The 17,402-nt window shown below is 61.5% G+C and overlaps 2 protein-coding genes across 8 annotated transcripts in view; one reads left to right on the top strand and one right to left on the bottom strand.

Annotated features, from left to right (window-relative positions):
- KIF19 (kinesin family member 19) overlaps nt 1–2,917 on the top strand; it is a 29,236-nt gene extending 26,319 nt beyond the window's left edge. For all 3 annotated transcript variants that reach the window (XM_073311322.1, XM_073311325.1, XM_073311323.1), the window contains exons 19-20: nt 277–421; nt 1,171–2,917. In XM_073311322.1, coding sequence (XP_073167423.1) covers nt 277–421; nt 1,171–1,322 — 297 coding nt within the window. In that variant the 3' untranslated portion in view covers nt 1,323–2,917. The remainder of the gene's footprint in view (nt 1–276; nt 422–1,170) is intronic.
- Nucleotides 2,918–4,522: 1,605 nt separating this feature from the next.
- On the bottom strand, nt 4,523–10,537 carry BTBD17 (BTB domain containing 17). 5 transcript variants are annotated; one of them, XM_073310904.1, is made up of 5 exons: nt 10,418–10,500; nt 8,608–8,980; nt 7,372–7,648; nt 5,498–6,566; nt 4,523–4,623 (listed from the first exon to the last, which is right to left on the bottom strand). In XM_073310904.1, the coding sequence occupies exons 3-5, from the start codon at nt 7,605–7,607 to the stop codon at nt 4,525–4,527; spliced, it is 1,404 nt and encodes a 467-aa protein (XP_073167005.1). In that variant the 5' UTR covers nt 7,608–7,648; nt 8,608–8,980; nt 10,418–10,500; the 3' UTR covers nt 4,523–4,524. The 5 variants fall into 5 exon arrangements, with proteins under 5 accessions (XP_073167005.1, XP_073167004.1, XP_073167001.1 ...); XM_073310903.1 differs by having other exon boundaries at nt 8,608–9,212; nt 10,418–10,496; XM_073310900.1 differs by lacking the exon at nt 8,608–8,980 and having other exon boundaries at nt 10,418–10,537.
- Nucleotides 10,538–17,402: the final 6,865 nt, after the last annotated feature.

The raw sequence follows: 17,402 nt of genomic DNA, 5'->3' as shown, positions 1-17,402 counted from the left end.
ATTTGGGGATGGGGCTCCCACTGCAGGAGCCAGGCACAAGGCAGGCAGGGATGAGCCGGCGGCTTACCCCCAGTGCACTGCATGCTGGACTGGATAGTCTCCCCCCTCATCTCCCTTTGGCACAGAGCGGGGCGCAGGGGCGGCTGTAACCCTGGATCTGAGGTTCAGGGTTTGGGATCCAGGGCCCAGGGCTCTGTCAAGTCACCGAGCTGCCCCCTGGGCTGAGCTTTGCCCCCGAGCCGCTGTGACCGTTTCTCTCCCTCCCCTCCCCCGCAGCTCTCAGGACCGAAGACCAACGTAACCCGGTGCCACCCCCTCGAGAGCAACTCCGAGCACAGGATGCCAGCGGGGGGGCAGCCAGCGCCGCACCCCCGGGCGCCTGGCAAAGCCAAAGGGAGGCTCCCACAGAGCCAGCATGCAGGTGGGTGAGCCTCGGGCTGGCTGGGGCCATGGCGCCCGGCCAGGGCTACCCACGCTGGCTCTGTGCCGGACAGAGCGTGCCTGGGCCATTGCAGTAACTCCTGCCAGGGCATCCCCCTCAGTGCCAGTGGCAGGGTTCTCCATCCCTTGGGCAGCACGTGGGCATGGGGTCCTGCCTCCCCGGTGTCCTGGCCTCCACTGCACGCAGAACAGGACCCTGGCTTGCTGGAACTGGGCCTGATGTCCCAGGCTGGCACAAGTGGCCCTCTCAGCCCCTCCCACCGTCAGCCACTGTGGCGGAAGTGGGGGCGCCCCAGGCTGAGCCCTCTCTCTGCTCGCACATAGGGCACTACCCAGCCCACAGCAGGGCCAGCCGCTCCCACGCTGCCCTCCCAGGGTCCCTCCACCCCACCTTGGTGGGCAGCCTCCAGCTCCTTCTGCTGGCCCCGTGGCGTCCCCTGACGCCGCTCCCAGCCTTGGTGCCCCCAGGCCGGCAGGCGGCGAAATCCCCAGTCTAGCCTGTCCAACCCCTCCCCCAGGATGAGCTGCATCAGGGGCCCGTTCTCTGCTCCTCCCGCAACGAGCCTGTGGCACTGGAAGGAGAGGATGAAAGCCAGGGACCATTGGCACAGCAGACCTGGGGCCAGCACCCAAGCGCCAGGTTCCCCAGGGTGGGGAGCTGCTGTGGGACCCGGATCGGGGCCAGGCTCCGCTTTGCAAACCTCTTCTGTTTGTTTCCCTCTCCCCCAGGTCTGGGGGACCCGGCATCTCTCCCGCTCCCCCTCCCTCCTCCTGGCAACTTGAAGAAAGGCCCCCAGCCCAGCCAGCACCCCCGCCTGAGCTACATCACGCTGAACGGCACCAACGCTTACGCCAAGGATGGCAGGAGCCGGCGCTATTGACGGGCTGCAGGCAGACAGCCCTGAACTGGGAGGGCCCAGCCCTCGGGGCGGGGAGGGCAGGGGCTTGGGAAGCCTGGCAGGCCTGGCATGCCCAGCTGCTGCAGGGACTGCTGCAGGGACTGCCAGGAGAGCAGGGCGCATGGGGGCTCCTCTGGGTGGAGCCGGCGCAGGGCCCGGGGCCTACAGGAGGAAAGGGGTTTTCCAACGTGGTTCTCATGGACGATGATTCTCTCCCTCCTCCTGGCTGCCCCGCAGCCCTGGCTGCTGGGGCCTGTCCCTTCCGCAGCCCTACAGACACGTTCCCTCTACCCCTCCATCCGAAGCGCTTAGACCGCCGCGTCCCCCTTGCCGAGGTTACAGGGAGCTCCCTCTGGAGAGTCGCTTGGCTGGCAGCCAGCCGCCTGTTCCCAGCTGGTCATTCTGTTCACAGCTCCACGCCCCAGCTGCCGTGGGGCAGGTGGGGGCAATGGCATGCCGGGCATCCCGCTGACCCCGTGTGGATGGATGCCAAGCACCCATGCAGTTCAAGCCCCGCGGTTTGCTGCCCTGGTGCCTTCCCTCCGGACTGCTGGCCTCGCCCACCCCTCCCACTGGCCTCCGGACATGGGCTGGGCTCAGGGTGCCACACTCCCTACGCACCCCAGAGCTTCCTGTGACCGCTGCCACCCATATACACCTGCCTGCTACCCCACCATGCCGGCTGCACTGTGCCCAGGGCTCTGCCCCCGCAGGTGCCCTGCACGGCAGGTCGATGCTGCAGCTCTCTGAGGCCGTGAGGACTGGTGCCCTGTCTGCACCTCCGATCTCAGGTTTCCAGTCCTCCGTATCACTCCCTTGCTCCCCAGGAGCTGCAGCTCCCAGTCCCTGGAGGGTCTCGCAGTGCTCAGCAGCACCCCCTGCTGGCAGAGTAACAGCAGGACTGGCCTGCTGTAAAGGGAGTGTGGCTGGAAAACTGGTGGCCATGAATCCGGCTGGGGGCACCCCTGGCCCTCCCTCATTAAACCCACAGTGCGTGTGCACCATCCATAGGGAGTTCAGGGCCTCCCGGCTCTGCTCCCCCAGGGCCAACTGCGGCTGAGGATTGTCTGCGAGTGTCTTGTGGGGAGGGCAGGGGGTGCCCCCAAAATGGTCTCCTGCCCTCCGAGCTCCTGGGGTGAGTGGAGGCAGGGAGGGGATCTCCCTGGCGTGGCCAGCAGGCAGGAGGAGGGAGAGAATAGCCCTGGTGCTGGCTCAGTTACGCTGTAAATAAAACGTGTTGCCAAACTCTGCACCTGGCGGGGCCCAATCCTGACCTAGCATGGCCAATGGGGCCTGCAGTGCTCAGGATCAGGCCCTTGTGTTGCAGCTAGGATGGCCCAGGATTCCAGCCAGGCCTGGGAGCTCTGCAGCAACAGGGGCTTGGGGCAGGGGGGCTCCCTGCTGGGCCCAATCCAGGGGCTCTCAGTGCCTGCACAGCGCCCGGGTCTCACCCATTGGCTGCGGGGCTGCCCTGGTCTCTGTGGGTATGTCCAGGGACTCTGAACCTGGGGTTTTTACCTGGCAACGTTGTTTTTTATTCCTCTTGTTAAGGCTAAATTAAAAGTGATTTGTTGAGATTCTACGGCCCGGTTCAGTTGTGCTTCTGCACCCTTCGGTTGCTTGTTTTCCTTGTCTTTGGGGAGGATGGCGCGAGTACCCAGCTCGGGCCCGCTCTGAGGGCCAAGCCGGCTGGCAGCAAGCCCTATGCTTGGCTCCAGCCTCTGCCACTGACTGTGTGACTTGAGCAAGTCATTTAATTCCGCTGTGTCTTGGTTGGTCACCTCTCCCTGTGTCTCGGGGCGGGGTTTGCTGGCGGGGCGCTTGATACCAAGGTTCTGGGTATAAAGGGTTAATAACTAGTACTCCCGGTTAGACACTAGCAGCCATGGCTAGCATGTGGCTCCGGAAGCCCGGCAATGGGAGGCGTTACACACGGTTATAAACAGCCTCTTGGATCCTGACAGTTGATTTAACCGCTAACTGAACCATCTGTTCATCATTTATTACCCCTCTGTAAATGAGCCTTCTCTCCAGGCAGGCCCCCTTCCCAGCTGTGCGGTGCTAGGCGACCCTGCCCAGTGTTTGCCATGTTCACTGGGGCATGAGCTGGGCCACGCTGACCCGGGTGTTTTGGAAGCAATTTGGGCTCAGCAAAGCTTGCCGCTGTTCAGAGCCCCCACAATCGTGGGAACAGTGAGAACCAGAGAGAGGCGCCGGTCTCCAGGCAGGAGTCCCTGAGCAAGGGGCTCTGACCCAGGCTAGGCAGGTCAGACTGGTGTGACGAAGTGGGACTGTTCTTAATGTTTCCTCTGAATAGTGTGGGGGTGCCTCAGTTTCCCCTATGCAGTTCTTAAGTATCTAGGTGGTGGGGTAAGGGGGTATGATCATTGCAGAGCCCTAGAGGGCAGGTGTGTGCAGGGGTCTGGACACAGAGAATGGCCGACACCCTGTTTCCTGGCAACTGATGGCCTGGGCCCTTCCCCCCTGCAAGGTGAGAGCTAAAGGGTTGGAGAACAAAGGAATCAGGTGACCTCCTGGCCCGGGAAAGGGACAAAGCCCAGAGGAGGAGGGGCTGGAGGGAGTTTCAGTTTGGGGCTGGCTGGGACATGGAGTGAAGTGCAGACGTGGTTGTCTGGCTCACTGCCCCCAAAATGGACCCAGCTGAGGGGTCCTGATCTCTGCACCTACAAGCTCTGTGTTAGATCATGTTCCTGTCGTCTAATAAACCTCTGTTTTACTGGCTGGCTGAGAGTCACGTCTGACTGCGAAGTTGGGGTGCAGGACCCTCTGGCTTCCCCAGGACCCCGCCTGGGCGGATTGGCTGTGGGAAGCACACGGAGGGGCAGAGGAGGCTGAATGCTCCGAGGTCAGACCCAGGAAGGTGGAAGCTGTGTGAGCTTTGTGTCCTGCAGACAGGCTGCTCACAGGAAGGCGACTGCTCCAGAGTCCTGACTGGCTTCATGGGGAGCAGTTCCAGAGCATCGCCCAGGGACTCCGTGACAACTGGATCATAATGGTCCCTTCTGGCTTTGGGGCCTGTGAGCCCCCAGGGTAGAAGGCCGGAGGTCACCCTGCTACCTGTTGTGAGCAGCGTTTCAGGGACATCCCAACAGAGGGAACGTCCGTGATGCTACAAGACAGCCCCCCTGAAAGCAGCACCACCCAGAGGCTCTTTTTCGGCTGTTTATTTGGAAGTTGGTGTAAGTGGCATTTGTCTCCCGGGCGATGCCTGGGGCCTCTTGGACAAAGAGAAGCAGCTGGTGTCTGTCTGTCCGTCAGGTCCCTGGAAGGAGGAGAGGCGAATGCAATGCATGCTGGGAATTCCCAGTGTCGGGCTGTCCCGTGCTGCAGCATGGGGGGGTCTGAGTGGCTCAGCTGGTTCAGAAGGTGCAGCAGAACCAGGGGAGCCGAGTGGGCCAATTCCTCCTGGGGAACGCTCTGAATTCCCTCAACCAGCTCACTTACCCCCACCGGGGTGCCCTGCCCTAGCACTGCCAGGCTGGGACTCCCACCGTGCCGCCTGCCTTGGCCGGGAGCCGGGATGACTGGCCTGGAGGGACACCCAGAGAGCCAGTGATGGGAGAGCACGTGTGAGTGTCGGGTGGGGACCCGGCTGGTTCCTACGGCGGATCCTGCCAGTGCAGACAAGCCCTCCCTGCTCAAAGCCTGGAGTGACAGCGTGTGTCAGACCCTCTTGGGAGCTGGGGGGCGGGTGCACACAGTGGACAACAGAACTAGCTTTAAAAGGGGGGGGTGGAGATTGAATTTTGAAGGGAGACACTCAGGGGCTTGGTTTTCAGTGTCCTCCAAGGGGCGGGACCTCTTCCTTTGCCTGTATCCGCAGGCTCTGACCCTCGCAGCACCCTGAGAGCCCGGCCTGGGGGAGACGTGGCATCGTGGTCGTCCCCCGCCCAGCTCAGAGGGGCCCTGAAGTCGGAAGGGGTGGAGCTGCCCTTGCAGGAACATCTCTGGAAACAATCTCGCTGCTTTAATTCACTTCTATCTAGGAACCCCTCCACCCCCAGCTTTGTGAGTTCAGCGGTTCTCTGCGCGGGGCACAGGCCGCCCCCTCCGGGGTCCAGGCCCAGCGCGGCAGGCTCCGGGGGTCACGCTGAGCAGCCAGTCCCCAGCACCTTTCCACCTGGCTACTTCCTGACCTTGATCAGCGAGTGGTAGACGGGCTTGACAATCAGGTGCAGGTGCAGGGAGTTGTCGATCAGGTACTCGGAGGTGCGCTTCTGCAGGTCGGCGTGTGCCAGGAAATCGGCCAGCTCGTCCGTGCTCTGGTGGAAGCTGTAGGCGTGTTTCACGAAGATTCGCCCCTGCTGCCGCACCCCCACCAGGACGGTCTTCTGGAAGCTGACGCCCGCGAAGTCGGAGCTGGTCATAGCCGGGGTGATCACCAGCCGGGGCCGCCCGTCCTCGATCCGGATGGACTGGATGGCTCCGGAGACAGAGTCTGCGTAGACGGGGCGCAGGCTGACGGGCAGCCAGCGCGGGGAGAAGAGGACATTCCAGGTCACCCGCTTGCTGGCGTCGTGGTTGCTGGGGCCCAGCTGCGTTTGGAAGCTGGTGCTGCGGTCATCGCGGGCCGGGTTGCTGATGACCCACGGGGCGCCCCAGGAGCCGGAGAGGTAGTTGCGGGGCAGGAACATGCTGCAGTTGACGTCGAAGTACTTGGCGAAGTGGAGGGGGGAGGCGGAGTGGAACTGGAAGGCCTGGAAGAGCAGGTCCTGGATGGCGCCGTAGTGACGCACCATCACCGCCGACTGCTTCTGCAGGTGGAAGAGGTGGCCGGGGGGGATCATGGCGTAGCGGATGGAGCGCAGCAGCTGCAGCGTCACGGGGGCTTCGGGCTGCTTGCGGCCCACCCACTCCTCGACGGCGGTGTACAGCTCCAGCTCGCTGTGCAGCACCAGGTCGGAGCGCTTCAGCAGCAGCCCCAGCAGCTCTGCGCTCGCCGTGGCCCACTCGGCGCCGCCCAGGACGGCCGAGAGGTTCCAGGCCAGGAACTGCAGGCAGCTCTCCTGCAGACCCACATCCCCGATCTTCACCGCATAGTGATACCAGCCGACCACGTGGCCCTGGCTGGACTCGCTGGCCAGGTGGCTCTTCATGTACTCGGCCACCCCGCGCTGGAGCGTGGAGACGCGATATTTGCTAGCGAGCCGGTGCAGAGGGATGGCCTGGTGCAACAGGATGGAGATCTCCCCGCAGTACAGGTACCTGGGCGCAAAGAGTGACCCAACACCCCCAGCATTAGCTCTCCCCACACCGAACTGGGAAGGGCAGCTCTGTCGGTGCCCCTCACTCCCGACCCACAGCCCCTGCTGTCCCAGCCCTGGATCCCCCCCACCCCAGCTCTGCCGGTGCCCCTCCGTCCCGACCCACAGCCCCTGCTATCCCAGCCCTGGATCCCCCCCACCCCAGCTCTGCCGGTGCCCCTCAGTCCTGACCCACAGCCCCTGCTATCCCAGCCCTGGATCCCCCCCACCCCAGCTCTGCCGGTGCCCCTCAGTCCTGACCCACAGCCCCTGCTATCCCAACCCTGGGTCCCCCCCACCCCAGCTCTGCCGGTGCCCCTCAGTCCCGACCCACAGCCCCTGCTATCCCAGCCCTGGGTCCCCCCCACCCCAGCTCTGCCGGTGCCCCTCAGTCCTGACCCACAGCCCCTGCTATCCCAACCCTGGGTCCCCCCCACCCCAGCTCTGCCGGTGCCCCTCAGTCCCGACCCACAGCCCCTGCTATCCCAGCCTTAGGTCTCTTTGGCATAATCTCTGATCTTTTAATAAACTATCGGTGTGGTCTGGGGTATCTCTGCCCAGCTCCCTGGCAGCGTGGGCCCTGTAGCCCTGATGCCCTCCCTCCCTCTCTCTTCTCTCAGCCCCTCTGCCAGTATTTTCCTGGCTCATTTTGTGGCTGGCATAGAGCTTGTCCGGCTCTCCCTGTGCCCAGCCTCTCCCCAGCTGGGGGAGGAGATTCCCCCCACCCCACCTGCCCAGGGCAATCAGAGCCCCCCCTACACACACACCTGATGAACTTCTCGAAGAGCGCGGCGCTGTCGGCCGGCTCGTACAGCGTCACTGCGGTCTGGTTGTGCAGGAGGTGCTCGAAGGCTGCGCTCTGCAGGGTCAGGAGCAGCTGGTGGGCGTGGAAGACCTTGACCTCGTCGGAGCCGGGGGTGCGCACCCGCAGCAGGGTGTCGCTGGCGTTGCCGTTCTGCAGCAGCTCCTGCAGCCGGTGGATCAGCGCCTGCGAGTGGTTCATGGTGGCCCCGGCGGCCTCGCCGCTGAGATCCGCTTTCTGGGCTGTGCGGGGGGACAGACCCGCTGAACTGCGGGGTCAGGGGCACGCGGGGCGCTCTTGGAGAGCGCGTGCCAGGCCAGCCTGTGGCGATGGCTGGCGGGGGCTGGGAACGGCACCGGGGGCTGGGGGAGGACGGGCACAGGGAATGAGGAGGGGTTGTGGGCACAGTAGTGGAGGTGATGGGGGTGCTGCGGGCCCCCGACACAAAGTGCTGTAACCCACAGCCTCTCTGCACAGCTCGCAAAGGGCTCACGGCCCCCTGGCCCAGCCCCTCTGCGGCTCCCTCAGGTGAGACACAAACACCCCCAAGTCAGGCCCGGAAGAGACCCGGGAGTTCATCCAGCCGTTCCCCAGCCCTGAAAGACTCAGCCCGCACCCCCCTGGTGCCCTGAGAGGAACGACAAAGAGCCATCTGTGACGAAGTGGGCCTGTTCTTAATGTTTCCTCTGAATAGTGTGGGGGTGCCTCAGTTTCCCCTAGGCAGTTCTTAAGTATCTAGGGGGTGGGGTAAGGGGGTATGATCGTTGCAGAGCCCTAGAGGGCAGGTGTGTGCAGGGGTCTGGACACAGAGAATGGCCGACACCCTGTTTCCTGGCAACTGATGGCCTGGGCCCTTCCCCCCCTGCAAGGTGAGAGCTAAAGGGTTGGAGAACAAAGGAATCAGGTGACCTCCTGGCCCGGGAAAGGGACAAAGCCCAGAGGAGGAGGGGCTGGAGGGAGTTTCAGTTTGGGGCTGGCTGGGACATGGAGTGAAGTGCAGACAGGGTTGCCTGGCTCACTGCCCCCCAAAATGGACCTGGCTGAGGGGTCCCGTTCTCTGCACCCACAAGCTCTGTGTTAGACCATGTTCCTGTCGTCTAATAAACCTCTGTGTTACTGGCTGGCTGAGAGTCACGTCTGACTGTGGAGTTGGGGGGCAGGACCCTCTGGCTTCCCCAGGACCCCGCCTGGGCGGACTCACTGTGGGAAGCGCACGGAGTGGCAGAGGATGCTGAATGCTCCGAGGTCAGACCCAGGAAGGTGGAAGCCGAGTGAGCTGTGTGTCCTGCAGACCGGCTGCTCACAGAAAGGCGACTTCCCCAGAGTCCTGCCTGGCTTCATGGGGAGCAGTTCCAGAGCATCGCCCGGGGACTCCGTGACACCATCATGACCCGTTCCATTCCTGGGCTTGGCCTGGGTCCCAGCTGGCTCTGATCGCAGGCCCTGATGCGGGTGTCGATAAGGGGGTCTCTCATGGGGCAGTGGGAGGAGAAACCCGCCCTGGGACATTATCATCTTGCTGCGGATTCGTTCTCCCCCTGAGGGCTGAAGGGCGCCTGGCTCCGAAACAGCGCCTAGAAGACCAGAGTAACTTGTGCGCAGGAGGGCAGGATCCGAGCCCTGGCCCAGGGACACGCTGCTCCGCACCCAAGCGGGGCTAGCTCAGGCCAGCGCAGGGCTGGCAGCTGGCTGGGAAATTCCAGGCCCGGTAGCCAGAGGCTACTCGACTCAGGGGCTTCGGTTCCGCTCCCTGCCCCACAGCTGAGCCCTTCTCCTGGGTGGCCCACTTGAGCCGCTGGGAACCCCCTTGAAAGAAGAAATGGCTTAAGCAGCTGGCCTGTTCCCAGAGGCCCCCAGTCTCTCGCGTTTGGCCACTGGCTCACTGGCCACCCACCCCGTGGAGCGACTGGGAGCACGGCACACACTTCGGCTGCCCCCCAGTGCCGGCTGTCCAGGGTGCCGGGGCAGCCCAGAAGCCTGCTCCCCCAGAGGTGATCCCAGCTAATGGGGGAGGTTCCCCAGGCCCTGGCTACCAGAGCAGCTATTTGCTAAGCCCAAGGAGCTGGCTCCCAGCCACCCTGACTCTGATTCGCAGCCTGTCATTAACTCAATGAAAACGCTGCCACTTCGCTAAGGGGATGAATTAAACCCAGCTGCCGAGCCAAGTTTCACTTCACTGCTTTCCAGCAACTTCCTGCTCCTGCTGCCCAGCCAGGAACGGAGGAAATGCTGGGCCGGGGGGAGGAATCGCTTCTTCAAGGGACAGCGCCCAGAGCTGCCACTTCTGGCAAACTCGCGCTGTTTGTGGATCCGTCCCGAAAAGCCAGCGGCGACTGGGTTTGTGGCTATTATCCGGAGAGCAGGAAATGCCCCCAACTTGGGCATGGCCGCTGAGCACCAACAGCAGGGCCTGTCACTTCTTTTGGATTCGCTCCCTCTGCCTGGCACCCAGCCCCGTGGCACTGGCCTATGTGGCAGGCACGATTGCCTCAACTTCTCTGGAGCCGGAGCCGCTTGCATCCGCTGTGAATTTGGCCCGCTATTATAGCTCTTAAATCCACATGGTGGGCGGTTATCCTGCGGATTACCCTTCCCCGCACAGACGAGCTCCCCACTAAGCCCAACAGGGTGGGGATTAGCAACTTGCTTGCAAGCCAGGCCGGGGGGGTGGGAGGCTGTTCTCGTCCCACTGCAGCTCGGGGCCAGGCCGCTCCGTCCTGGGGTGGATTCGCCGCGCCAATGGGCCTAGCTGGGATGCTAGCACCCCAGGGCGCCATCGGGGCAGGCTCTTGGCTGAGAGCTGAATGGCCCAAGTTGCAACTTCAAGGTCAAGGTGGATGCCCCAGGCTCCGGCTGCTTTGTGGACCCAGAGCAGGCTTGGCTGTGCAGAGCTGCCAGCCCAGCCGCTTTCCCTTCCCCAGAGCGATCTGCTTTGCCCCACCCCGGCCCCCCGCCCCCCATCAGTCCCCGGCGCTGCCCCCACTGCTCAGCGGCCTGGCGCCCTCCCTTACCTGCTTGGACGGGGAGTAAGAGCAGCAGCAAGGTGGCCCAGCTGCAGCCCCCTTGCCGGGGCACGGCCGGCCTGGCCCCCAGCAGCCCAGCCATGGCTCTGCCAGCACCCGGCAAAGGGAATCAGCCCTGCACTGAGCGGGTGATGTGCCTCCCTGACTCTTTATGTAGGACACTGACCCTCCCAGCCCCGCGCCATTGATTGGTGGAAACGGACAACAGCTGTTACCAAGGAAACCACTTCAGATGGTGAATTGAGTCCCTTTCAGCACGGTGGCGTGCCCGCCCGCTGGCAGCTTGTCCCCGGGGTGGCTGGGGCGCCCTGGGCACCCCGCCCCCCGCCAGCACCAGGCAGCCTGCGCTGAAGGAGCGCGGGCCATGAAATGCCCACACGTGTTCCCACTTGATTCCGCTCTGTGCGCTTGCCAGGCGTGGGCACGGCTTGCCCGGGCAGCCCCGCAGGCTTGGAGGGGCCAGTGACCGTCTGCACCAGGGTCACGGGGCAGCGGCCCCATCGGAGTCTGCAGAGTCGCTCCGGATTTACAGCGGGGTCACGGGGACTCAGCCCCCTTGGAGTCAGTAGCCTCACTCGTGAGTTACACTGGTGTCAGAGGAATTGGCCCCCCTTGGATTCAGTAGCATTGCTCCTGATTTATACCATGGTCAGAAGGAATCGGCCCCAGCAGAGTCAGCAGAGTCGCTCCAGAGTTACACCAGGGTCAGGAATTGGACCCCCATGGCGGCTGAATGTTTGCACTGTGCCCAGCACACTGGTGTCGCACGGCACTCGCCTTCCCAGGCCCGGGTAGAAAAGGGCCCGGGACGTGCAGACGGGTCTCCTCACTGCGCACCTGGGAGAGGGGTGTGATGGATGCCACGGCGGCCTGATGCCAGCCTGCCCGGGTGATGGGCCACTAGCTGCTGACACAAGGTGCTTTGCCGTTCCTGTGAGCGTGTCCTGCCAGAGCGGCTGGCAAGCGCAGCGGGTCCATCGCTCTGCCCAGGCTGCCGGGACATGGATCACATCTCGGGGCTGGCGCCGGCAGCCGTCATGGCACTGCTTTCTCCCTGGCATTGTGAGGGGGGGCGTTTTGGTGGCTAATTTGAAAGTCCAGCTTTCTCTCAGTCTGGCTCCGGCTCACCAGATGTCTACAGAGCTCTGACAACGGCCAGCTCCACTCCAGTGCCCAGGAGACCCCACACCACTCAGCTCCCACCTCGCCCGCAGCCCCCTTCGCTCCCTCCACCCCTCATGGCTAACTGTCCCCCTCTGCTGCGCCCTGGGAGACCCACCAGCCAGGCACCTGGGTCTCCACCGTTTAGCCCTCTCCCTGCCGTCTGGGGCAATGGGGCAGGCCCCTTCTTGCCGTACCTTGCCTGCAGAGCAGTGAGTGCCCTGTGAGTGCCAGGTAACGAGTAGATACCAATTTACCCGGTGGGGCTGCGAGCTGAGCAGGGAGAGGGGCTTGGGGGCCACCTGGCCCCTTCCGTTCCTACTTAGTTATGTGTATTACGGGAGCAAACTGAGACTGAGGTCCCGTTGTGCCAGACACTGCCCCCAAACAGAGCTCTCAGCCTGAACCAAGATGGGAAGTAGAGAGTCATCGATTCCGGGGCCAGACGGGACCGTTGTGATCATCTCGTCTGACCCCCTGCAGACCTGCCCCACAACAATCCCTAGGGCAGAGCTTTGAGAAACACATCCCATCTTCATTGCAAAATTGCCCGTGATGGTGAATTGACCGGGCCCCCTTGCAGAAATTGCTCCAGTGGTTAATTATTCTCATCATTAAAAATGTCTGCCTTATTCCCAGGCTGACTGTGTCTAGCTTCAGCGTCCAGCCGCTGGATGGGGTGAGACCTTCCTCTGCTAGACTGAAGAGCCAGTTATCAAAGTTCCCCAGGTCGGTAACTCCAGACTGGGATCCAGTCCCCCCTGGACCATCCCATTATTAAGCTAAATAGACTTGATCTCCTCGGGTCTGTCACGAGAAGGCAGGTTTTCAAACCCTTTGATCATTCTCGTGGCTCTTCTCTGACCCATCTCCGATTTATCCACATCCCTCCTGAATCGTGGCACCAGAACTGGACACAGGATCCCAGCAGCGGTCAGACCAGGGCCCGGAACAGCAGTGACATAACCTCTCTGCTCCTCCTCCAGATTCCCATTGTGCATCCCACGATCCCATCGACACTTTTGGCCTGCGTTGCACTGGGAGCTCACGTTCAATTGATCCCCCTGCCCCAAAAAGTCTTTTATAGAGTCACTGCTCTCCAAAACAGCCCCCCAGCATGGCAGCATGGCCTGCCTTCTCTGTTCCCAGATGTGTACAGTTACATTTCTCCTTATTAAAACACCCATTGTTTGCTTGTCCCCAGGTTACCAAGAGATACCGATCGCTCTTTCAGTGACCTGGCCTCTTTGTTATTTTCCACTCCCCCAATTTCTGTGGCATCTGCAAACTTCATCAGTGACGAGTTTCTCTTTTCTCCCGGGTCATTGGTAAACCTGTTAAGTAGCGAAGAGCCAAGAACCGGTCCCTGCGGGACCCCACCAGAACCATGCCCGCTCCATGGTGATTCCCTGGTCCCAGTTACATTCTGAGCCCTGTCAGGTTGCCGGCTGTTAATCCAGTTCACAGGTGCCCATTTTACAGATGGCAAACTGAGGCCCGGGGCGATGCAGTGATGTGGCCAAGGTCACATGGGGAGTCTATGGCAGAGAGCAGGTGCCTAGCCCGGTGCCTTATCCACAAGGACACCTATCCTCCTGGCTCAAGGGGGCTCCTGTTTTGCCCCCCCAGCCCAGCAAGATCAGCAGAATGTGCCTTTGCTGGCAGTCACATTACACTGGGGCCAGGGATGGGGACAGAAAGCAGCTTCGATGCTTCACACACACGCACCCCACTCCCCCAGGGCACTGCTCGAACAGCTGCTGTGACCTTCATCGCTCATGAGCAGCCAGTTCAGGCTGGTGCCGGTGGGGAAGATTAGCCCGTTCCCATGTATCGAGTAGCTGTCAGGGCTGATGGGATTAGAGCTGGCATCTGCTTCAGTGCAGCTGCCAAGTGAAGTGAAAACCCTGCCCGGCTGGTGTGCGCTTCACGCCTGGCTCTGCTGCCCACTTGCTCCCCCTTCCTGTCCCTCCCCACACTGGCAACCGGCCAGTTGTTTCTCCGGATCAGTAACAGAAGACAATGGAGCCCTTGGCCAGCCCGTCATGGCCCCCTCCCCTCCCGGCCTCTGGCTCTGCTAGGCCTGCCCAGATTTCACCACCCCAAGTGCCAACCACTCGCTTTCACCCAGCTCGGACTTTTGGAGGACCCTGACCCTGCGCGGCCATTAAAGAGCCGGCGGCGTACGAACCCCCCGCGTTCCGGCCAGGCTCCGTGCTTGCTCCCGCTGGCCGGACATCACCCTGCAGCTCTGCTACTCTTCTCCAGCCTCTCCAAAGTGACTGGGTGCTGCCAAGGGTGCTGCGCTCCACCCCAGAGCCAGCCGAGCGTGCAGTGCAAGGGAGGGGGCAAGCACCCTGGGATAAGCTGTAGGCGCGAGTCCTTGTTGCAGTTACGCTGAGAGGGGCGCCCTTTGGGGTCCCGGATGTAAGGAACTCCCTAGGCAGACGGTGAGTTAACTCCGCTGCCTTGGAGCTTTCCAGAAACTGCTCCCCAACAAGGGCTGAGGGCCCAGGCTCACCTGGGAAATCCACCTGGACTCAGCTGAGTTGCACCGGAGCAGGGATCCCCTTGGTGTAAAATGCAGGGACAATTGTGGGAGTCCTGGGCCAGGGCAGAGGGGCCTGACCCGCTTTCTGCTGCGTGTGGCTGGTGCCGCTCGCGGGCGCGAGGGCTATTCTGTAACTCAGCCCACGGCAGCCAGGCCCCGTCTACACAATCACACGGCACCCGTTGAGCCAACACTAGGATCTGGAGCCCGGCTAGTGAAAGGGGGCAATGTCCTGGCTAGCTGTTCTCGCTTTGGGGCCACGACCAGCTTCTTTCGGTTTGCTTTAAATAGGTTGCTCGTCGGCTCGGCCCCCCTGAAATATACCTGCTCACCCAGGCCCAGCCGCTGGCATCTCTAACTCAGTTTCCGGTCACACCTTTAGGGCACTTGCAGCAGCTTTGTGATCTAGACCAGGCGGAAAGGAATCCGGGTTCTGCACCTGCAATCCCTGCTCTGAGCCTGCAGGGCCCTGGATGCTGGCTAGCGCCCAGTCAGTGGACCCTGGCAGCTGGGGTGGGCAGCTGGCCTCATCTTTCTGCTCTGGATGCCACAGCCCCTGATCCCCCAGCTGCCTCTGAGCACTCCATTGCAGAGAAGGCAGCGTGAATTCCCCCGTTAGCCCTGCTCTGTCCCCCCAGGCCTGTCAGTCCTGGGCATCCTTGGTTGCTTTAGATACAGGGCTGCCAGATGTTTTGCTAGTCCAGATAGTTCCTGAGTAGCTGGCTGTCTGACTAGGGGCTCGGGAAGAGGACCCTGCTAAGCTGCAGTGGGAAGATGGACTGTGAGCTCCTAGCCTGGGGCCTGTCACAGCTTCCTCTAGTGGCTGGTCCCCTAGAGGGATAAGAGCCTACAGCCGCTGCCAGCTAGCAGGGTCGCTCCTCTGGCTCCGGTGTGCGAGTCTCCCGCTGTTCGAGCGGAAGGCCCCAGGTGTAGTCTCCTGGGGGTCATTTTGCTTTGAACAGGAACGGCGCAGGAGGTGTCTGGCGATGCGCAGCTGGGAGGAAATGCAGCGATGTAATCAGTCCAAAGGCCGTGCCAGATCCGGCAGCCCTACTCACAGGAGTAAATCTGCTACAGCCAGGCCCTGGTTCTGGGCAGCAGGCTAGCAAGATCAGCCAAACGTGAACTGGACCTACAGAACATTGGAATGCAGCGCACGCATCTGTCCACCAGAGGGCACCTCAGCACCAGAGCTCATGCCCACCTGGGCTCAGCAGGTATGTGGCCAGGTCCTGCCCGGGCAGGTGTTGGGAGGACCGGCAGCTGCCACCGCTACCTGTGCCAGCCAGAGGCTGCGGCTGTGCTCGCCCGGGACAGCGCGGGGAAGCCAGAGCTACAGCTGCAGCCTTGAGCAAAACTGGAGTCCAGCCTGGCTGACCGAGCAGCAGGGTCTGGCAGTCCGGCTGGGCCGGGGTCCCCAGGGGCATGGCAAAGTGCCCATGTGTGGCTCCCCGGGGCCAGAGCATGAGCAGGGCCACATGGGGATCCTGGATAGGGCCAGGCTGTGTCTAACATTCCAGGCTTTGTCCTGCACCCAGCACCATGGTACGTCACGTGAGCTCTGGGCTCTCGCTTGCCACGTGGCTATCACCATCTCAGTCGTGCTCAACAGCACGTTCCAGCAACTGCCCCTCCAGCTGGAGATAAGCACCCTGAGTCAACAAGCTGGAGGTGCTAATGCAGAGCAAAGGCTCCGGTGTGCTGCCGAGGGTCACGGTGCCTGGAGAGCGCTCCCTGGAGCCCTCCCCAGCACTGGTACAGCATCCTGCTTCCCTCCAGGTTCCTGAAAATCTTCACCCACTTCAGCAGGACTGTGGGAGAAACCCCCTTCCCAAAGTGGGTGCCAGCTGTGGGGTTAATTCACTGCTTGGTTTGGAGGGGGGGACATCAGAACGGCCACACTGGGTCAGACCAAAGGTCCATTTAGCCCAGTATCCTGTCTTCCAACAGTGGCCAAAGCCAGGTGCCCCAGAGGGAATGAACAGAACAGGGCAGTTATCCAGTGAGCCATCCCCTGTCGTCTGGTCCCAGCGTCTGGCAGTCAGAGCTTTAGGGACACCCAGAGCACGGGCTTGTGTCTCAGAGCATCTTGGCTAATAGCCACGGATAGACCTGTCCTCCAGGAACTTCTCTAATTTGTGTTTAACCCAGTTATACTTCTGGCCTTCACAACATCTCCTGGCAACGAGTTCCACGGGCTGACTGAGCACTGTGTGAAGAAATACTGCCTTTGGTTTGTTTAAAACCTGCTGCCTATTAATGTCATTGGGTGACCCCTGGTTTGTGTGTTATGTGAAGGGGTAAATAACACTTCCCTGGTCGCTGTCTCCACCCCAGGCGCGATGGTATACCCCTCTAGCATACCTGCTTGTCTAGTTTCTAAGGGAAAGAGTCTCAGTCTGTTTAATCTCTCCTCGTAGGGAAGCTGTTCCATCCCTCTAGTCATTTTTCTTGCCCTTCTCTGTACTTTTTCTATTCTAATATACCTTTTTGGAGACGGGGTGACCAGAACTGCAGGCAGTATTCAAGGTATGGGTGTCCCATGGATTTATACAGTGGCACTGTGATATTTTATGTCTTATTAGCTGCAGGGGGGGTCCCTAGTATATGTCAGGGGTGCATGCCTGAAAAGGGTGACAGATACAGAAACAATGAATACCGGGGAATTTTTCTCCATAAGAAATAATGGCCGACCCGCCTCTTCCTGCTCCCCCGTTGCCCCCCCGGCCCCGCCTCTTCCTACCCCCCCCCATTGATCCCCCCACCCACCTCTTCCTGCTCCCACATTGATCCTCCACCCCGCCTCTTCCCACCCAGTTCCACCCCCTGCTCCCCCTCCCTCCCAGTGCCTCCTGAATGCCTGGGGAAGCACCCACAGAAAAGCCACACAAAAGGTGAAGTGACAGATATGCGGATCAGGACTGATGTGACTCAGAACACGTTCCCCTGTTGATGAACGACGGATATGCGAAATGCCGGAGACGTATACCGGGGACCCCCTGGCTCCCTTTCCTAATGGTTCCCAAAGTTCTCTTCGCTTTTTTGACTGCAGCTGCACATTGAGTGGACGTTTTCCAAGAACTATCCACAATGACTCTAAGATCTCATTCTTGAGTGGTCACAGCTAATTTAGATCCCCGGTGCGTTCGTATGTATAGCTGGGATTATGCTTTCCGATGTTCATTACTTTGCACCTATCAACTTTGAATTTCATCTGCCATTTTGTTACCCAGTCACCCAGGTTTGTGAGATCCCTTTCAT

Source organism: Lepidochelys kempii, chromosome 14 (assembly GCF_965140265.1).
Source record: "Lepidochelys kempii isolate rLepKem1 chromosome 14, rLepKem1.hap2, whole genome shotgun sequence".
Lineage (NCBI taxonomy): Eukaryota > Metazoa > Chordata > Testudines > Cheloniidae > Lepidochelys > Lepidochelys kempii.
The sequence above is the reverse complement of the archived record's forward strand: the minus strand, read 5'-3'. Positions and strand labels throughout refer to the sequence as shown.